This window comes from Curcuma longa, chromosome 15 (genome assembly GCF_044706935.1).
Source record: "Curcuma longa cultivar G26 ecotype Majalengka, Jawa Barat chromosome 15, ITB_CL_G26_1.1, whole genome shotgun sequence".
NCBI classification, from domain to species: Eukaryota; Viridiplantae; Streptophyta; class Magnoliopsida; order Zingiberales; family Zingiberaceae; genus Curcuma; species Curcuma longa.
This window is the reverse complement of record NC_133875.1, coordinates 4,050,250-4,065,751: the sequence shown is the minus strand read 5'-3', so window position 1 is coordinate 4,065,751 and position 15,502 is coordinate 4,050,250. Positions and strand designations below refer to the sequence as shown.

General features: G+C 38.0%; 2 protein-coding genes across 2 annotated transcripts in view; both read right to left on the bottom strand.

Moving 5' to 3' along the window:
- Window positions 1-931: 931 nt before the first annotated feature.
- LOC141845770 (BTB/POZ domain and ankyrin repeat-containing protein NPR1-like) lies at window positions 932-4,828 on the bottom strand. Its single transcript, XM_074733772.1, has 4 exons — window positions 4,319-4,828; window positions 2,793-3,537; window positions 2,387-2,578; window positions 932-1,327 (listed from the first exon to the last, which is right to left on the bottom strand). The coding sequence occupies exons 1-4, from the start codon at window positions 4,826-4,828 to the stop codon at window positions 1,062-1,064; spliced, it is 1,713 nt and encodes a 570-aa protein (XP_074589873.1). The 3' UTR covers window positions 932-1,061.
- A 3,954-nt stretch (window positions 4,829-8,782) lies between these two features.
- Window positions 8,783-15,502, bottom strand: part of LOC141846556 (uncharacterized) — an 11,929-nt gene continuing 5,209 nt past the window's right edge. The window contains exon 3 of the mRNA XM_074734593.1: window positions 8,783-10,694. Coding sequence (XP_074590694.1) covers window positions 8,783-10,694 — 1,912 coding nt within the window. The remainder of the gene's footprint in view (window positions 10,695-15,502) is intronic.

Sequence of the window (15,502 nt, the reverse complement as noted above, 5' to 3'; positions counted from 1 at the left end):
TAATCTTTGTTCGCCATATTTTCTGAAATGCTTTCAATTACAATTTTACACTTACAGATAAACCAGTTCTAAAATGTTGTGCACTGTGACAATTACTGAGCTTATTTTCCTTGTTAATGTACAGTTGTGAATACTCGATTGATTGATGATTATTTTCTATCTATTAATATGGCGAGTCATAGAACTCTATAGATGAAATGGTGGGACATGATCACATGAATCATTTGTCAGTATTTTCATCTAATAATGATGGAGACGAATGGCAGGTACAACCAGAATTTTGTCCCTTGAACATTTTGTTTGGATCTATGTTTGGATTGGGTTTTATTAGTCGAGCTCTGATGGGGTCCTAACATTGATTATGGTGGTTGAAATCCATGTGTCTATGATTGATAAACATTTGTAGACACTGAAATGAATACTTACATTTATCAAGTTTTGTTTAGAGGTTTGGCTTCCATGCTCATTTCAAACCTCATGCTCATTTGTAGACACTGTTTTGAGACTGATCAGGATGTTGAGTCATTGTCTCATCAGTTTAGTGCCAAGTTCACGTATAATTTTTTATTAAAAAAACGAAAATAAAAATAAATTAAATATCTATCACCGACAGACGCCACTAAAATACTAGAATCCTAGAACCCTAAACCCTAATATCCATCATGCGTAACCAGCATTCCCAGCGTAGCTACTGTAACTGGTTTTTTTGATACCATCGTACCGGGGAATTTGAATCTTCTGGATGAACAATTTGATTCATGGGCATTCCATGCTATCTCTTGTTTTGCTGGTCATCCAATCATGAATGACCAGCTATGGAGCTTTCGTCATTGTTCTCACATAGAGGAACCGAGCTGATTACTTCAGACGAGAAAAGCAGAGAGGGAGAAGGAAAAAAAAAAGAGTAAATGTGTGACTCGTCTGGGCTCAATTGCATGCTTCAACTATCTGGAAATCTGGAATCTTCAATTAAAGAGAGTGTTTTCACAACATTTCCTCAGACCTTCATATTTTGCAAAAATATGAACAATGGAACAAAATAGAACAATAGAACAAAATCATCAAGGCAATGTCTTATTGCCATCTTTTGGCCGCTTGGAGCGAGCTTTTCTTGGACGTTTCAAAGCTGAAGCAAAGGGAGAGACAGATTCGAACTCCTTTTTATCTTCAGTAAATGCCAACGAAAAATCTTCCATAATCTCCTTAAATCTGTTCTTCCGCTCTTCCGAATTGTCAAGGTCTGCAGTCAGTTGATCAGACAGACCTTCGTCGAGGGTCTTGTTGATCAGCATCGAGCATCGCGGGAAGAAACGCATTCCTAGTTCCACTGCAGCGCCATTTGAGCTTTTCAGCAGTAGAAATGGTTCTAAATGAATACAATATTTTTCATATTTGATTTCTACTCATGAGTTCCTCATACACCAATAGAGTCATCTGTACTGTCAACATGAGATTAGATTAAATAATTCAAACAATTTATAGAAGAAGGATGGCTGTTGTAGTAAGATTGCAGATTATAAGAGTTTGTCGATTATGTTAATTTTGCACGGACCTGAATTAAGAAACATAGTCACACAAATAGAATGAAGGTCATTGGTAAGTCATTGAGCTTGGCCAAATTGGGTGTGGTTGGGCTGAATTTGCTTAAGGTGGATGCAGTGCGGCCCTAGCACAAAAGTCATTCGGTGACAAGTGGTTTCAGATCTTAATTGAATTTGCTCGAGATTAGAAGCTTGTTAATTAAGTTAGTTTTCGGTGAACTTTAACTTGTTCGAATCAAATGTACATCAGTCCACTAAATTGGAGCTGGGTTCAAGTTGGTATGGAATGAGATGGATCGTCTAATTTAGCTGGACTTAGATTGGGTACAGGGAGCATGATACTCCTGTCATGCTGAAAAGGACTCTACGGGAGCTCCAAAAAAGCTTTGCTAAAAGTAAAGTCTGCTACTAACAAATACCTCAAATGAATAAAGAACTCCATTTTATAGGTTTTGGAAGCGAGCGGTCCTCGAATGCCATTTTGCGATGTGTCACTGCTACTGCAAATTAACGTGTGTTCACATACCCAAACCTTACACGTGAGACCCATCCAGCAACCCTTGCGTAGTGACAGGTTTCGCCCAAATTAATGATGTAGCAACAAAGAGATAAGCTTAAGTTGACAGAGTAGAAAATCCTTGAGAATGGAGATCAAAGGGAAATTTATCAAGATTCAGAGTGCAAATTCCAAGGCTATGCTACATATGTTGGGTCAGGGTTACTGAGCTACTAATAATTGCAAAAACTTTAGCTATTAGAAAGATAACAGATTTATGGTGTCCTAGTGAGGCATTATTGTTGGATTAAGTGACATATTAAAGGGGAAGAGCAACTAGTCTTCGTACCTGTCCTCTCTAGCGCATTCATCCGACAGAAGTGCTCCTCTGTCATTTTGAAAGATGCCTTCATTACATCACAGGCCGATCGCTTGCTCCCTGGACCATAATTACTTATGTGGAACTTGAGGGTGCCTTCCACATTGGCATTGTTCATAGCAGTTTTTGCTTCGGCAGGAAAAAAGTATTCGGCCAGCCAAACTGCAGAAATAGAAATCAGTCTTATTTACTGATATCCTCGTTCTCTTAGCAAGAGAAAGATAGAAAGAGAGAGAAATCAGAACTTGAAAGGTCGAGTATATTAATCAGAATTTCTTTAGTGAACTTTGCAAATAATTGTTTCCTTTGTTTGTTATTAAATTGGAGTACAAAATCAAAGTATCAGTGAAGATGAAACTGGTGCTGAATGAATTACCTCTGCTCTCCAGATATAATAACTTCTCCTGAGGATTATTACTAGTCATTTCGACTGGAACAGAAGTTATTTCTGTAGCTGAATCGAGAGATTCAGCGCGCTCCAACACCTCGATGGACAATCGTTCTCTTGGAGTTGGAGCAGTTTCTCTTGTTCCGACTGACCTGTAGTCCACAGCCCGAGTGAGCCTCTTGGCTATTTGAAGGGCAGTTCTTCCGTCTGTCGTAACATCGAATGGTTGAGCTCCCTTTTCCAACAAGTACATTATGATTTCAGGTTCTTTCCTCATCGCGGCAACGTGAAGCACGGTATGGTTTCTGTGGTCTCTGCTATTGACATCTGCAATATGAAGATCCAGAAGCTGTTTTGTGACTTTCGTATCGCAAAATGCTACTGCATAATGTAGAGCCTTCACATCATCTAGAATGGTAGGTTTTCCAACGATAAACAGCTTGACTAACTCAATATCATCCGTGTCAAGAGCACGATAGATACTTTTGGCAGCAGGAAGTTTGAAGCTATTTGAACCGTCCAACCCCAAGTGAGCTCGGACGTCCAGGATTTGGTTCACAAGTTCGTGGGACAACTTCTTTTCCAGTGTCACGAGCTCAATATCTGATACGACAACCAATTCGATGCATTTCTTGAGTAGTTGACGGCAATGATTCTTGTTCAAATTTGCAACAACAAGGATAGAGAGGATGTCATCTTTGGCTACTTCATTTAGGATGTCGAAAAGGCGCCGCTGCAATAGAATTGTTCCTAAAAAATCATGAACTAGAGCAAAAACAAACTTCTAGTTCAGAAACTTTTTTTTTAAAAAAAGAAAAAAGCATGAAATCGTTCCTTGAGCACACCGAATGACAAGGAAACTTCTATTGATGTAAAATTTCTGGTAAACGAGAGTTTAGTGATATATATTGGGAAAGTAATTGTTCATTGGATCAGTTCGCGACAGGCTATTATCAGATTTGAGGAGTTGTAAAGAATAAGACAAATCAGTGTTCTAAGTTCTTTTTTGAGCTATCATGAACAAAGCAGGATAAAAAATTCAAAATCCAGGAATTCTAAAGAACATCAGCAATATCTCAACATCTACGATCAAGAATGGACAGAGTTTAGTGATATATTTTCCGTAAGTTATATATATTTTCCGAGAAAAAATTATGAACTATTCTCTGGATCAGTTCGCTACAGGCAAAATGGATTTGAGAAGAACTTATAAAGAATCAGACAATTATCTGTTCAAAGTTCTTCCTTTTAGCATTCATAAACAAAACAGGATTAAAAAAAAATCAAAACAAGGAGCTCTAAAGATCGACAGTTCGAACAGGAATATCTCAACATCGAAGATCTGTAATGGAGATGGCGTAGAATGGATAAACCCTAATATTTGCTCGAATGTCAAGTGAAGTGGAAAACAGCACCGATTCCCCTTTTTTCCAAATAATAATAACAACAACAACAACAACAACAATAATAATAATAAACCATCGCAAAATTAGTCAATTTCGCGGAACCCAAACCTGAAAGAGGCTGACGAGTTCGTGGATCTGGAACCTGGAGGCCGCGTGGAGCACCTGGAGCATGAAATGGAGGGCGGGCCAGCAGGCCTCGTGGCGGATGCATCTCTCGTCGTCAACGCATTCCGCCACACCGATGGGGAGCTCCTCTAGGCGGCCGGTGTAGATGTACTGGAGCACAGCGACAAGTGCCTCACGCCCGACCTCAAATCCTTCCGCCAGATCACCGATCTCGAGCTCGGTCGCCCCAGCCGCGAATTTCTCCCGGAAGAAGGGGCTCCGCGCAGAAAGCACGCAGCGGTGGACAAGCTCCCCGCCGATGCGTGCGTCAGCGCAGAAGTCGAGCTCCCGGGCGTGGAGAAGGCATCCCAGTTGCTCCGAGAGGCGGCTGAACGCGGCCACCTGGGCGGCCGGCAAGGCAAGTTCAGCCTCCTCCGTAAGCAGCGGCGGAGAGAAGTGGTTCGGGCTTCCTGTGGTGACCTCGGAATCGGAGAAGGGCTGGTTGTCGTCCATCTCCACGGCCAGCGATAACCGCGGTCAAATTCCTCCGAGTCTCGTTTATATAGTAGCGAGACATAAAGGAATAGTAGGACCATGATGCCACGTGGCGAACTGCTAATGGTTAGTCGGCAATACAACTTGGCACTAATCAACGCAGGCTGCTTCTCTTCTAGAATTCAATCGAACTTTGGATTTTTCTCACTGTCTTGTATTCTATTCAATCAACAAAAAAAAAATTGAGATCAAACAAGTTGCAATATTCATTTATCAAACACATTTTCCATTCAAAAATTCGAAATAACAAACAAATACAAGATTTTTTGTTTCTAAACGTTATACAAATTGCCAACAGTTAGTTTCAGGAGCTAGCTTCTGATCAAACTCTGATAACTTATTGAAGAGAAAATCTTTTTCTAATTCATACTGTATGTTTACTATGTTAAGGTTCCTTCAGTCTTGAAAATTTTCAAATGATTATTTGTAAATGAACATGGACTATCATTTAAGAGAAGCTTTGCATTCAGTCTCTTATTTTCTTTTCATAAATAAGAAGATAAGAGAAGCTAAATTATGAGAGAATTAAAGCCATTGTGTGTTATATTATTAGAAACATATATGAGAGCAAATACATTCATTGGGTAGTCTAGAAGCTGAAATCTGAATGCTAAGGAAGAAGTCTGACCAACCCACCACCCACATCAACAATTCAACAGGCATGTAATAAAATAAACAATTAAAGTCATTTACTAAAATAGTTAAGTGGATGCATTGAATGCTACCTTTATCGATCCTTATCTCTTTCCGGACTCCACCAAATCCCCAAATAAATAAGTTAATTCCTTGGGACATAATCTAATTTTGAATTAGACTTCTTGGTATATATATCTCTTGTACGGGCAGACAGTGAGTGCTCCATGCAATCTGCTATCTTGTCAAGAGAATCTGAGTTATTTGGGAGTGTGTTATCGTCACATGATATTGTTGGTCCCACAAAAGTGGTACTGAGTCATGTTATTTGGGAGACAATTGGTTGAAAATGTGTGTGTTTTTTTTTCTTTCTTGTTATTATTGCATGGAAAAGGAACTGCTATGTGTTTGATGTAACACAAAGTGACAAAAGACGGAAGAGGAATGAAGCTATCTCTTTGCTTCTTTGAGTGAGATGTCTCGCCAGATGCATCCTACAATTAATATCTTAACTATGTGTTTTCTTGAAGTGGATGTTGAAAAAATACCCTTTTTCGCTCTTGAAAGGAGTTTTTTTTAATAATTGGATATTGTTGGATATCCAGATGCATTCTTAAAATTATGTTTGATTAATATTTATTTTAAACCAAATTATTAAATTTTCACTAAGGTAATTAGTCAGTTAATACTTATATAAAAAATGGAACCTTTTTATAAAGTAATATAAAATATTACATATTTTAAAAACAATTTTATAAGCTTATATATATATATATATATATAATACTTTAATTCAGTAAAATAAGTAAATATTGTTAGAGAAAACCTTTTAATTTGCTTATAAACTTTTTTTATTTCTCTCTTAAATTTGAAGATTGCTATTTTAGTTAGCGGCACATGTAACAGTGTAAAAAGCTGTGAAGATTCGAGATGGAATGATCCAGCTGTTATATTAGTGACCGATGGAAATTGAAACCCACGAAAGCAAAGAGACAAGAGATAGTGCAAATGAAATCGATCTACTACACCACATAGTGTGAGATCTCATCCATAATTATGGAATAATAAAAAGTGCAAGGAAAAAGCTTGTTTGAAAAGAACATGTCCTTCGCCGCCGTCCCTTCAGTTGTCGATAAAGACAAACAAAAAAGTCACATAAAGTCCTGAAACAAATCTACAGAACTGTATCCTCTTTTTTTTTTTTTTTTCGACCGTTATTAGCAGAAGAAAAAGAACAAAACAAATTAATGTTCGAAGAAAGAGAGGACGTACAAGAACAAAGCAAAAAGTTGTAGGTAAAGCATCCTAAAGATCGGTATATATTAGTATTAGTATGAATAGAGAGTTGAATGAATTGAAATCAACTTTAGAAATTACCTCTTAATATAAATAATTTTGAGCAAAAAAGGAATATTTAGAATAGAATGTTTATTGTAATTGTAATAAATCTAAATTTAGATTGCTTGATTTGCAATCTTTGATTGTTTGTTTGTCAAAACCTTCAAATCAATTAATCGAAACTTGGTATATAATTATCATTTGATAATTATTATTTATTGAGTGTGCTTGATTGATAATTAAATTATTTGGTTAATCAATTATGAATATAGTAACAGTTGAAATTCACTTTTTGAGCTTTTTAGTTAATTCACTTTTACACAAAACACACATATCAATACACATTTTACACAAATTATAAACATTTTGATCATTTTGGTGGTCAAGATGCTTTCAAATTAATATATAATCAATCAAACTAGTCCACGCCTTTAACTAAATCAAGTTGGATACTCAACTAATTTGTTAAACTCAAACAATCATCTAGATATATTAGTCAAATTAATTAAACAGCATAAACCCTGCGTTAACGGCTGATCTATAATCCATAAAATTAGTCCACTGATTGGCTAAATCAGCTTATATACTCAAATCAATTTGTTAAACACAAATCACTAATTTACACATATTAGGCAAACATGATCAAAATTTCTTAAAGGATTAACAAATTGATCCAGCTATAGCAATCAACAATATTGTGCATGAAACCATATAGCCAAATCAGCAAATGAAGAACACTTTGCTGAGCAGAATAGGAATTATCCTGCCAACTAAAGGAAAAGAGAAATTGTGAAAAAAATAGGACGGAAAATCGACAAACCAAGAAAAATCACCGTTGTTTCCAAATTTTTTACCAAATTTTTTTTAATAATCAAAAGTGCCCTAAAAATAATTAAACAGATGATCAACAAAATGTTAACTTGCAAAAGTAAAAAATACCCTCAAACTCTAAAAATAAAAATTTACTATACATATCGGAGCCTCAAAAAATACTAAACGATGTTTGATATGTACAAAAGTGACCGATTACGAGTAAATTCGTAATGAATATAAATCTCTGAAAGAACTCCGATTAAAAATCGACCACGTCTCGTTCTGATACCTAAGTCAAGTTATGATTTGTCGAAATTTTACTCCTCCTGTGTAAGTCCTATATTATCGTTTTGGATTGAAAAGAACTTGTTTTCGAGTTCACAAAAGTATCATCAACATCTACTAAACAAAAACTCAAACGCTTCACATTAAAAATATCAGGAGTCTTTAAGTAATTAGGAAAATGCAACTTATATGTATTATTATTAATCTTCTGCAACATCTCATATAGTCCAATCTTCTGATATTTAAGTTCATTATACTCATCAAATGAGAAGATCACGAATTAATACAGCTCGATCAACATCAAAAAGCACCTGCAGATGATAATTGTCAATCCGAGTCGTGCTCACCGCGTTGAGGACACAGATTTGAGTATCCTTGATCAAACTAGCTATTACGAAATAAAGAGTGTATATAAAAGGAGGGAGATAAATAAGGATAGCAACCCAGATGGTTTACTTGGATGAAGGAATGAATTAAGCAATGAGTTAATTAAGCTGCCTTGCCACTAAAAGCTTTCCTTTTTTCTGCCCTTTTTGATCCGTTTATTCACAATTCAGAATAATGCAATAGGGTCGTTGATTTGAAAACAAGCAGCACTCGTCGCTGTTTCCTTCTTCCCATGCTTCGCTTATGTCTTCGTTGATCTCCTTGAAGCAGTCTTGCGTTTGGTGTGTTGAGAAATGAAAGACGAAGATGGAACCAAAAACATAAAGTTGATGACGAGGAGTAACATTACAAGAAGACAACAGGAGAAAAAGAATGGAAAAAAAAGGGGCAATTTCTAATTTTACTTGTGGATCGATAGTGGACGAGGGAGAAGGGAAAATCTGAGGCAAAAATATATTAACGGTAATGATAAGGCGGCGGAGGCGATGAGTATGGGATTCCGACGACGGCCGGCAATGGATCTTGATGTGGTGAGGGTTCAGGTACTGTTGGCAATGCCGAGGGTGATGTTGCCGATGGCTCGATGCACGGAGGCGGCGGAGGATCGATGAATGGTGGGGGCATGGGTGGGGGCGGAGGCTCGATGCAAGGAGGTGGCGGCGGAGGCGGAGGTTCAATGCATGGAGGCGGAGGAGGCAGAGAGCCCGGTGGAGGCGCCGGCGAGCACAACGAAAGAGGGGGATTCAGTTGAGGCTGGTAGTACGATGGATGTGGTGAGGAGTATAATGAAGGTGGCGGTGGAGGCGTGTTAGTTGGATGAGGTGGGAAGTACAATGGGGATGGCGGCGGAGGTGAGTTTGGCGGAGGTGATGAGTGCAATGCAGGCGGCGGATAAGATGAGAAAGATGGAGGCGGTGAATAGACTGAAGGAGGAGTAAGGGTAGGACTTGGTGGCGGAGGGAAATTGAGAGGAGGTGGCGGTTGAGAGCAGTAGACAAATGGGGACGGAGCTCGTGGGCAGTAGACGGGCGGAGATGGAGATGTTGGGCAATAGACTAGCTGCAGAGGTGGCGATGGAGTTCGGACGCAATATGGAGGCGGTGGTGGCGAAGGAAAAGGAGGCGATAGCGGCGGAGGAGGAGGCGACGGTGGAGGAGATGGTGGTGGGGGTGATGGAGGTGGAGGTGATGGCGGTGGGGGTGGGGGTGATGGAGGCGGAGGAGATGGAGATGGCGGTGGGGGTGATGGAGGCGGAGGAGATGGCGGTGGGGGTGATGGAGGCGGCGGAGATGGAGGGGGAGGTGATGGAGGCGGCGGAGACGGCGGAGGAGGAGATGGCGGTGGCGGTGATGGAGGTGGTGGAGGGAGCAGAGGCACGAAAGGCTTACAACTGAACAAAGAGCATTCAACTGGAGGATGAGAGAAGAAAGACCTGCATTGTCGCCCCGATCTCTGCTTCGGCCGTGCTATAAGGCAATTTCGCAGGTCATTGAAGGACTGCAGGGCGAAGCACTCCAGCGGCTCCCCGTTGAAGTAATTGTAGGAATAGGTGAAGTTCTTAAGGCGCGGAAGACTGCAGATTGAGGGCGGAATAGAACCGGAGAATAGATTGTGTGCGACGGCAAGCTGCTCGAGGCTGAACATTCCGCCGACAGACTCTGGGAGTGAGCCGACGAGCCGATTGTAGCTGAGGTCGAGCACTGTGAGGCTTTTAAGAAGCCCGATCTCGAAGGGGAAGCAGGAGTTTAGGCGGTTGTCCATGAGGATGATCTCGTTAAGTGTCCTAGACATGTTGCCGAGGCTTGCCGGTAGACATCCATGAAAGCGGTTGTTGGCGAGTACGATAACGGAAACAGGTGAGTTGCCGATGTTATCGGGGATCTCAAAGGCGAAGCGATTGTGGTTGATGAAAATGGCGTCGAGGTTACGTTCGAAGAGCTCGGTCGGCACACCGCCCTCGAACTCGTTGAAACGGAGATCAAGGTAACGGAGAGAGGGGAGGCGGAGGACGACGTCAGGGAAACGGCCAGAGAGACGATTGTTGCTGACGTCAAGCTCATGGAGGAGAGTGAGACGGCGGAGGGAGCGGGGGAGGGTGCCGCAGAAGCGGTTGGAGTTGATGTGGATGAGCGCAAGGTCGTAGAGTAGTCCGATCTGGGAGGGGATGAAGCCGGCGATGTCTCCGTTGTTGAGATCGACGCCGGCGACGACAGTGCCGCTGGGATCGGAGGGTAGGGAGGAACAGAAGACGTAGGTGTAATTGCAGACAGTGGGGCCAACCCAGTTTCCCGTCAGGTTCTTGGGGTCGGAGATGATGGCGAGCTTCCAAGCCTGGAGGCCAATGTAGGCGTCTCGGAGGCGGGGGTTGGGGAAGGAAGCGAAATCGTCGACTCCAGTGGCCTGGAGGAGCTGTCGCAGCCTCTTCGAGTGGCCATTACGGCCGGAGCAGGAGTCGGCGATGGGGAAGATGACGAGCATCAGCAGAAACAGGAGAGAAAGTAGGAGGCAGGGATCTTCTCGGCGGCGCTTCCACCTCATCTCATCCTCCCCCGCCGACGATTCCTCCGACGTTTATTTCTTCTTCTTCTTCGGCTTGCGGCAGTTCACAGATCGGCCGTTTATTTGACTGAGGGATCACGCAGCGCACAGAAATTAATGAATATTTATAATAAATTAAGGCCAGTTGAAAATTTTTGCTTAACCGTTGGTCTGCCCGACGTGGCCTGCTAAACCCTAAATCCCAGTTCTGATGCATCATCTTCCGACAACGGACGGTCAAGATCATCTAACACAGTTTGCGTATGCAGAAAAGTTTTAGTTTTAAACTTGTATTTACGATTTTTTTATCCTTTGAGTTTAATAGAGTTTGATCAAGATATAATCAGCAATTAAATGAAACATCACAGAAATTTCAAAAAAAACATTATCTCCTTTCAAAGGTAAAACGTAATTTACTAAATTTTAGGGAGGAAAAATGAACGTTTTCTAACTGCAAAAATGTATTTTTTTTTATATTGTGATTCAAGTGGCCATTTTGTTTTGTCATTGTAATTTAATGTTATTAGCATAATAGGGTCAATTGGTTTTAGGTTGTAAACTGAGTCGTAGCGCAATGAGAGGTCATAAGGGGCGATGACGTGGATCTCAGGGAGGAACGAGTAACGACCAGGAGCAGACTACTCTGCTTTTTAATTACAATAATAATTACTATTATAAATTTATTCTGTCTGTCATCATTTACTCTTGGAGATTGCAGAATTTCTGTTCTTTAAAAGGATTCGAATATAATGAGAAAAATAATCTCACTTATGAAAGTAGAAATCTGGGATTAAAGTGAGTAAAAAAGATACAATAACATTATCATAAACAATTACTTTCACTATTCGTGGATATTTTTAAACGAACAAGATAAATATAGAGCAGCAGGCCCTGCAATTGCAGGGTAGACATGTGAGCAGTGGCCCCACAAGGTGGCAGCCATAAACAAGACGTAATGAACAACACCTCGATCATTTACTAAGTTTATTTGATCAATTCGCTTAATGTATTAATTGAATTGGCATGTAATTTCACCAGTGATTATTGATTATGATTAGTGCTGCGTGATCAGATGAAATGTATGTTCTCAGTCCTTAAGTATACAATTATTTAAATAGTCAAGTAGGCATTAGGTGTGGTAAAATACGACACAATGAATATGATTATCACTGTTAAACAAACTGCATCATAAGTGAGGTAATTTGTCTATGACGTTCTAAATAAAAGAGATCATGTTTGTACTTATAAGTTGAATCCTAAATATCCTATTATTAGGAATGGAAAGTAAAAATAGAACAATAGAATTGGCTTGACTGAGCCTCAACCCCTCGAGTAGACAAAGCGCAAAGTCGTAGCTAAGCGACATGATAATTAAGCCACCTTTATGCTTTGAAAGTGTATTTGAATATAGAGGTCTAAGCATTAATGATGAGGTTAGGTGAATATCACAGTCAATTTGATCCACCACCTTTACTATTAATATGATTCATTTGAGCCTGAAGCATTAGTACAACGACAAATGCTAGCTCAATGATTGATTCAAACATCTACTATTTGAATCTTAATTATATATGATATATGGTAGAATATTTTCTTTTAATGAGATGACAATTTTAAGATATTAATTGTTGGGTACAGAACTATACGCACTTTTAAATTTATCTTGATGATCAATAAAAAGTTTCAATAGAGTAAAGTTGGGTCTATCACCTCCATAATTAATTTAATCATAAGAACTAGATACTTGAATTATAAATAAAAAATCCATTCAATGTATTTAATGTCTAAGTTCAAATAGAAATTTTAATAGATAGGATTTTTTTTAGTGTTTTATTATTATATTAGTAGACGTCATCTATGGGATAAGATTTAGTGGTTATTGTTGTTATTTTATTATTGTATTACACTTGTGAATTTGTTTATTAGACATGTGGTATGAATCTTGCTCGTAGAGATAATATAAAATTTATTTATATTTTTGAAATAATTGTCAATCGCATGAAGTTCACTATATCTTTTAAAAAGTAAATTATGCCATACGAAATTAGCAAATTTGAGTAATCGTCGTCTATCAGATCTCATAAGGATCTTTGTCTTTCCTCAAAAGAACTTTCCTTCAACAGGTTAAATGGCCTACAAATATGGTAATATGTCATCCTCATGACAGATTCGATTGCCATTAAAATGGCCCCATTCTGTATGTTGCGGACAAAAATGATGGCCCGCTCCTTGAACATCCAATAATTATTAAATTCTATTTTTATTTTTATTTATCGAAGATAAATAAAAAAAGAATAAACGGAAAGAAATTTAATTTCGCTACCAGCTGTTAATTAATATTTCATCCTCCTCGTACTTTGTTTGGTAGAGAGGTACGCAATGAAACTATACCTTATTGATTAGTGAGTCAAGACAAGCAGAAGCTAACGGCACTCAACAGTAGAAAGCGCAGGGTCCTCTGTCGGCATTGATAGACAGCGGGATGGGGTACGGCGGGTGTCGGTCGAACTGCAGAGGGAAAAAAAGTTGACTCCAATACACAGCCGTCCGGCTAATATTGTTAACGATGGCATGCCCTTAGTGGGCCGATTACTTAAGAGTTTCAAGTGATTTCACATGGATACTTTAAGTTATATAATATATTTTAAATTAATTGTTTCTCTTTCTTATTGAAAAATCATTTCACTTTTGTTAATGTAAAACATATTATGTTTTTTTATAAAACTGAGTTAGGTTGTATTTGCATTATTGGAAGCCCCATCCTGTAAACCGCTATCAACAACTTGATTGTCACAAACAAACGATAAAGTATTTTTAAAACGATAGAGGAAGAACACTAAGTGGAGATTTCATGGTATACTCTTAAAATTAGGTTGAGCATTCCAATAAACATAACTCATACTCAATCGAGAAACTAGACGTCCATAAATTTTACTCTGAATTTATCTGATAAATAAATCAGAAAAAATTATTTATCTATTATCAATAAATAAATAAATTAATTAAGCCTCTTTTCACAACTGATTGTACCAAAATACTTGCTAATAAATGACATTTCGTATGCAAAATTTGTTATACTTTTGCTTTGGATCATCTTTTGTTAATATACAAAATTGTATTTAATTTATTTTCATATAGAAAATAGCTTTCCAATTAATCAACGCGTGGATTGCAAGATAATAGTCCGTACAGGCAGTGTGATTTTATCGATTCGTATTAAATAAATCCAATTAAATGAGTTAAATTATCAATGAAAATGGACCTTTTTTTGCTTTTTTAATCAATTTAAAGTTGGAGTGGGATCTGTGAAGAAATTAAAATGAGGTTGGTCTTCCTTCAAGCTCCTAGAAACTCACTGGAGCAAAATGACCAACCATTTGAAATGTATAAATTGTTAGATGTTAGATTAGATGTTAGATTTCAGATTTGCAAACTTGTCAATCAATGAGCATCGTTGGTTCTCCTACAAAATCTGCAACACAATTGCAAACGCAGCAGAGCTTTTGAATGTACTTAAGATTTTGGCATTTTCCTAGGACGCAATGAGTTTTCAGTTATATGAATTTATTAAAAGGTGTATCATATTTTAATTTTTATTAAAAGACCCACTTAATTTCCAACTATTTCAAACTTAAATTAAATTAAAATATTAATATTTTTTATTTACCCATTAAAAAATATTTTAATTATTTTCATATAAAAGATATTGAAAAGTTCATTTAAAAAAAATGGCATCATTAAATTCACGTTTTAAATTTTTTTAAAGTTAATAAAAAAAAAGTAAAAAAACATATATTTTTAAATATCTAATTTAAAAAAAGGAAAGTGAAATATAAATAAATAAAATAAAATAAAATAAAACTTAGTTATTTTATAAAGATTTATATTGACAATATTAAAATTTTAAAATTTATACTAAATTATTACTCCGAAATCCGAATAACCTTTTAATTTAGTTATATAAATTTTTAAATTTATTGAGTTTTTAAATCCATTAATAAGTTTTAATAAGTTTTGATAAATCATTAATCTTTAGAGAGTGTAAATTTATTCGTTATTATATATTATTACATCCTCTAAAGTCTTGGAAAGAAGAACAAATCAGTAAACTTCACCATTTTTACTTTGTTACTCTATTCTCCAACACTTTTCTCTATGAAATTTGATTTGAGCGCTAAGGTATGTCTTAATCCCCTTTCTAGTCTATCTTTTTGAGTCCTTTAAATCGCCATCACCGGGAGCTAATGCGATAGAAGACGATCCAGTGGAAGCCAACTTGATAGGGACTCGTCTTTGATAGGAGATGATCCGGCGGGAGCTTACTCAATAAGAACTCGATCCAATAGGAGACTACTTGGCAGAACTCGATCCGATAGGAGACTATCCACGTGGTAGTCAACTTGACAGGAATCCCGATTCAATAAGAGATGATCTGACTGGAGCCGATTGATAGGAACCCAACCCGATAGGAGAATACTGATCGGCAAAACTCGATTAGACATGAGATGATCCATGCGAGAGCCCACTCGATAGGAGCTTGACTATATAAGAGACTACTCGACAGAACTTGATCCAATAGTGATCAACCCATCCTTTCATCTTAGACCGGATTAAATTGACACCAATGAATTTTGACCA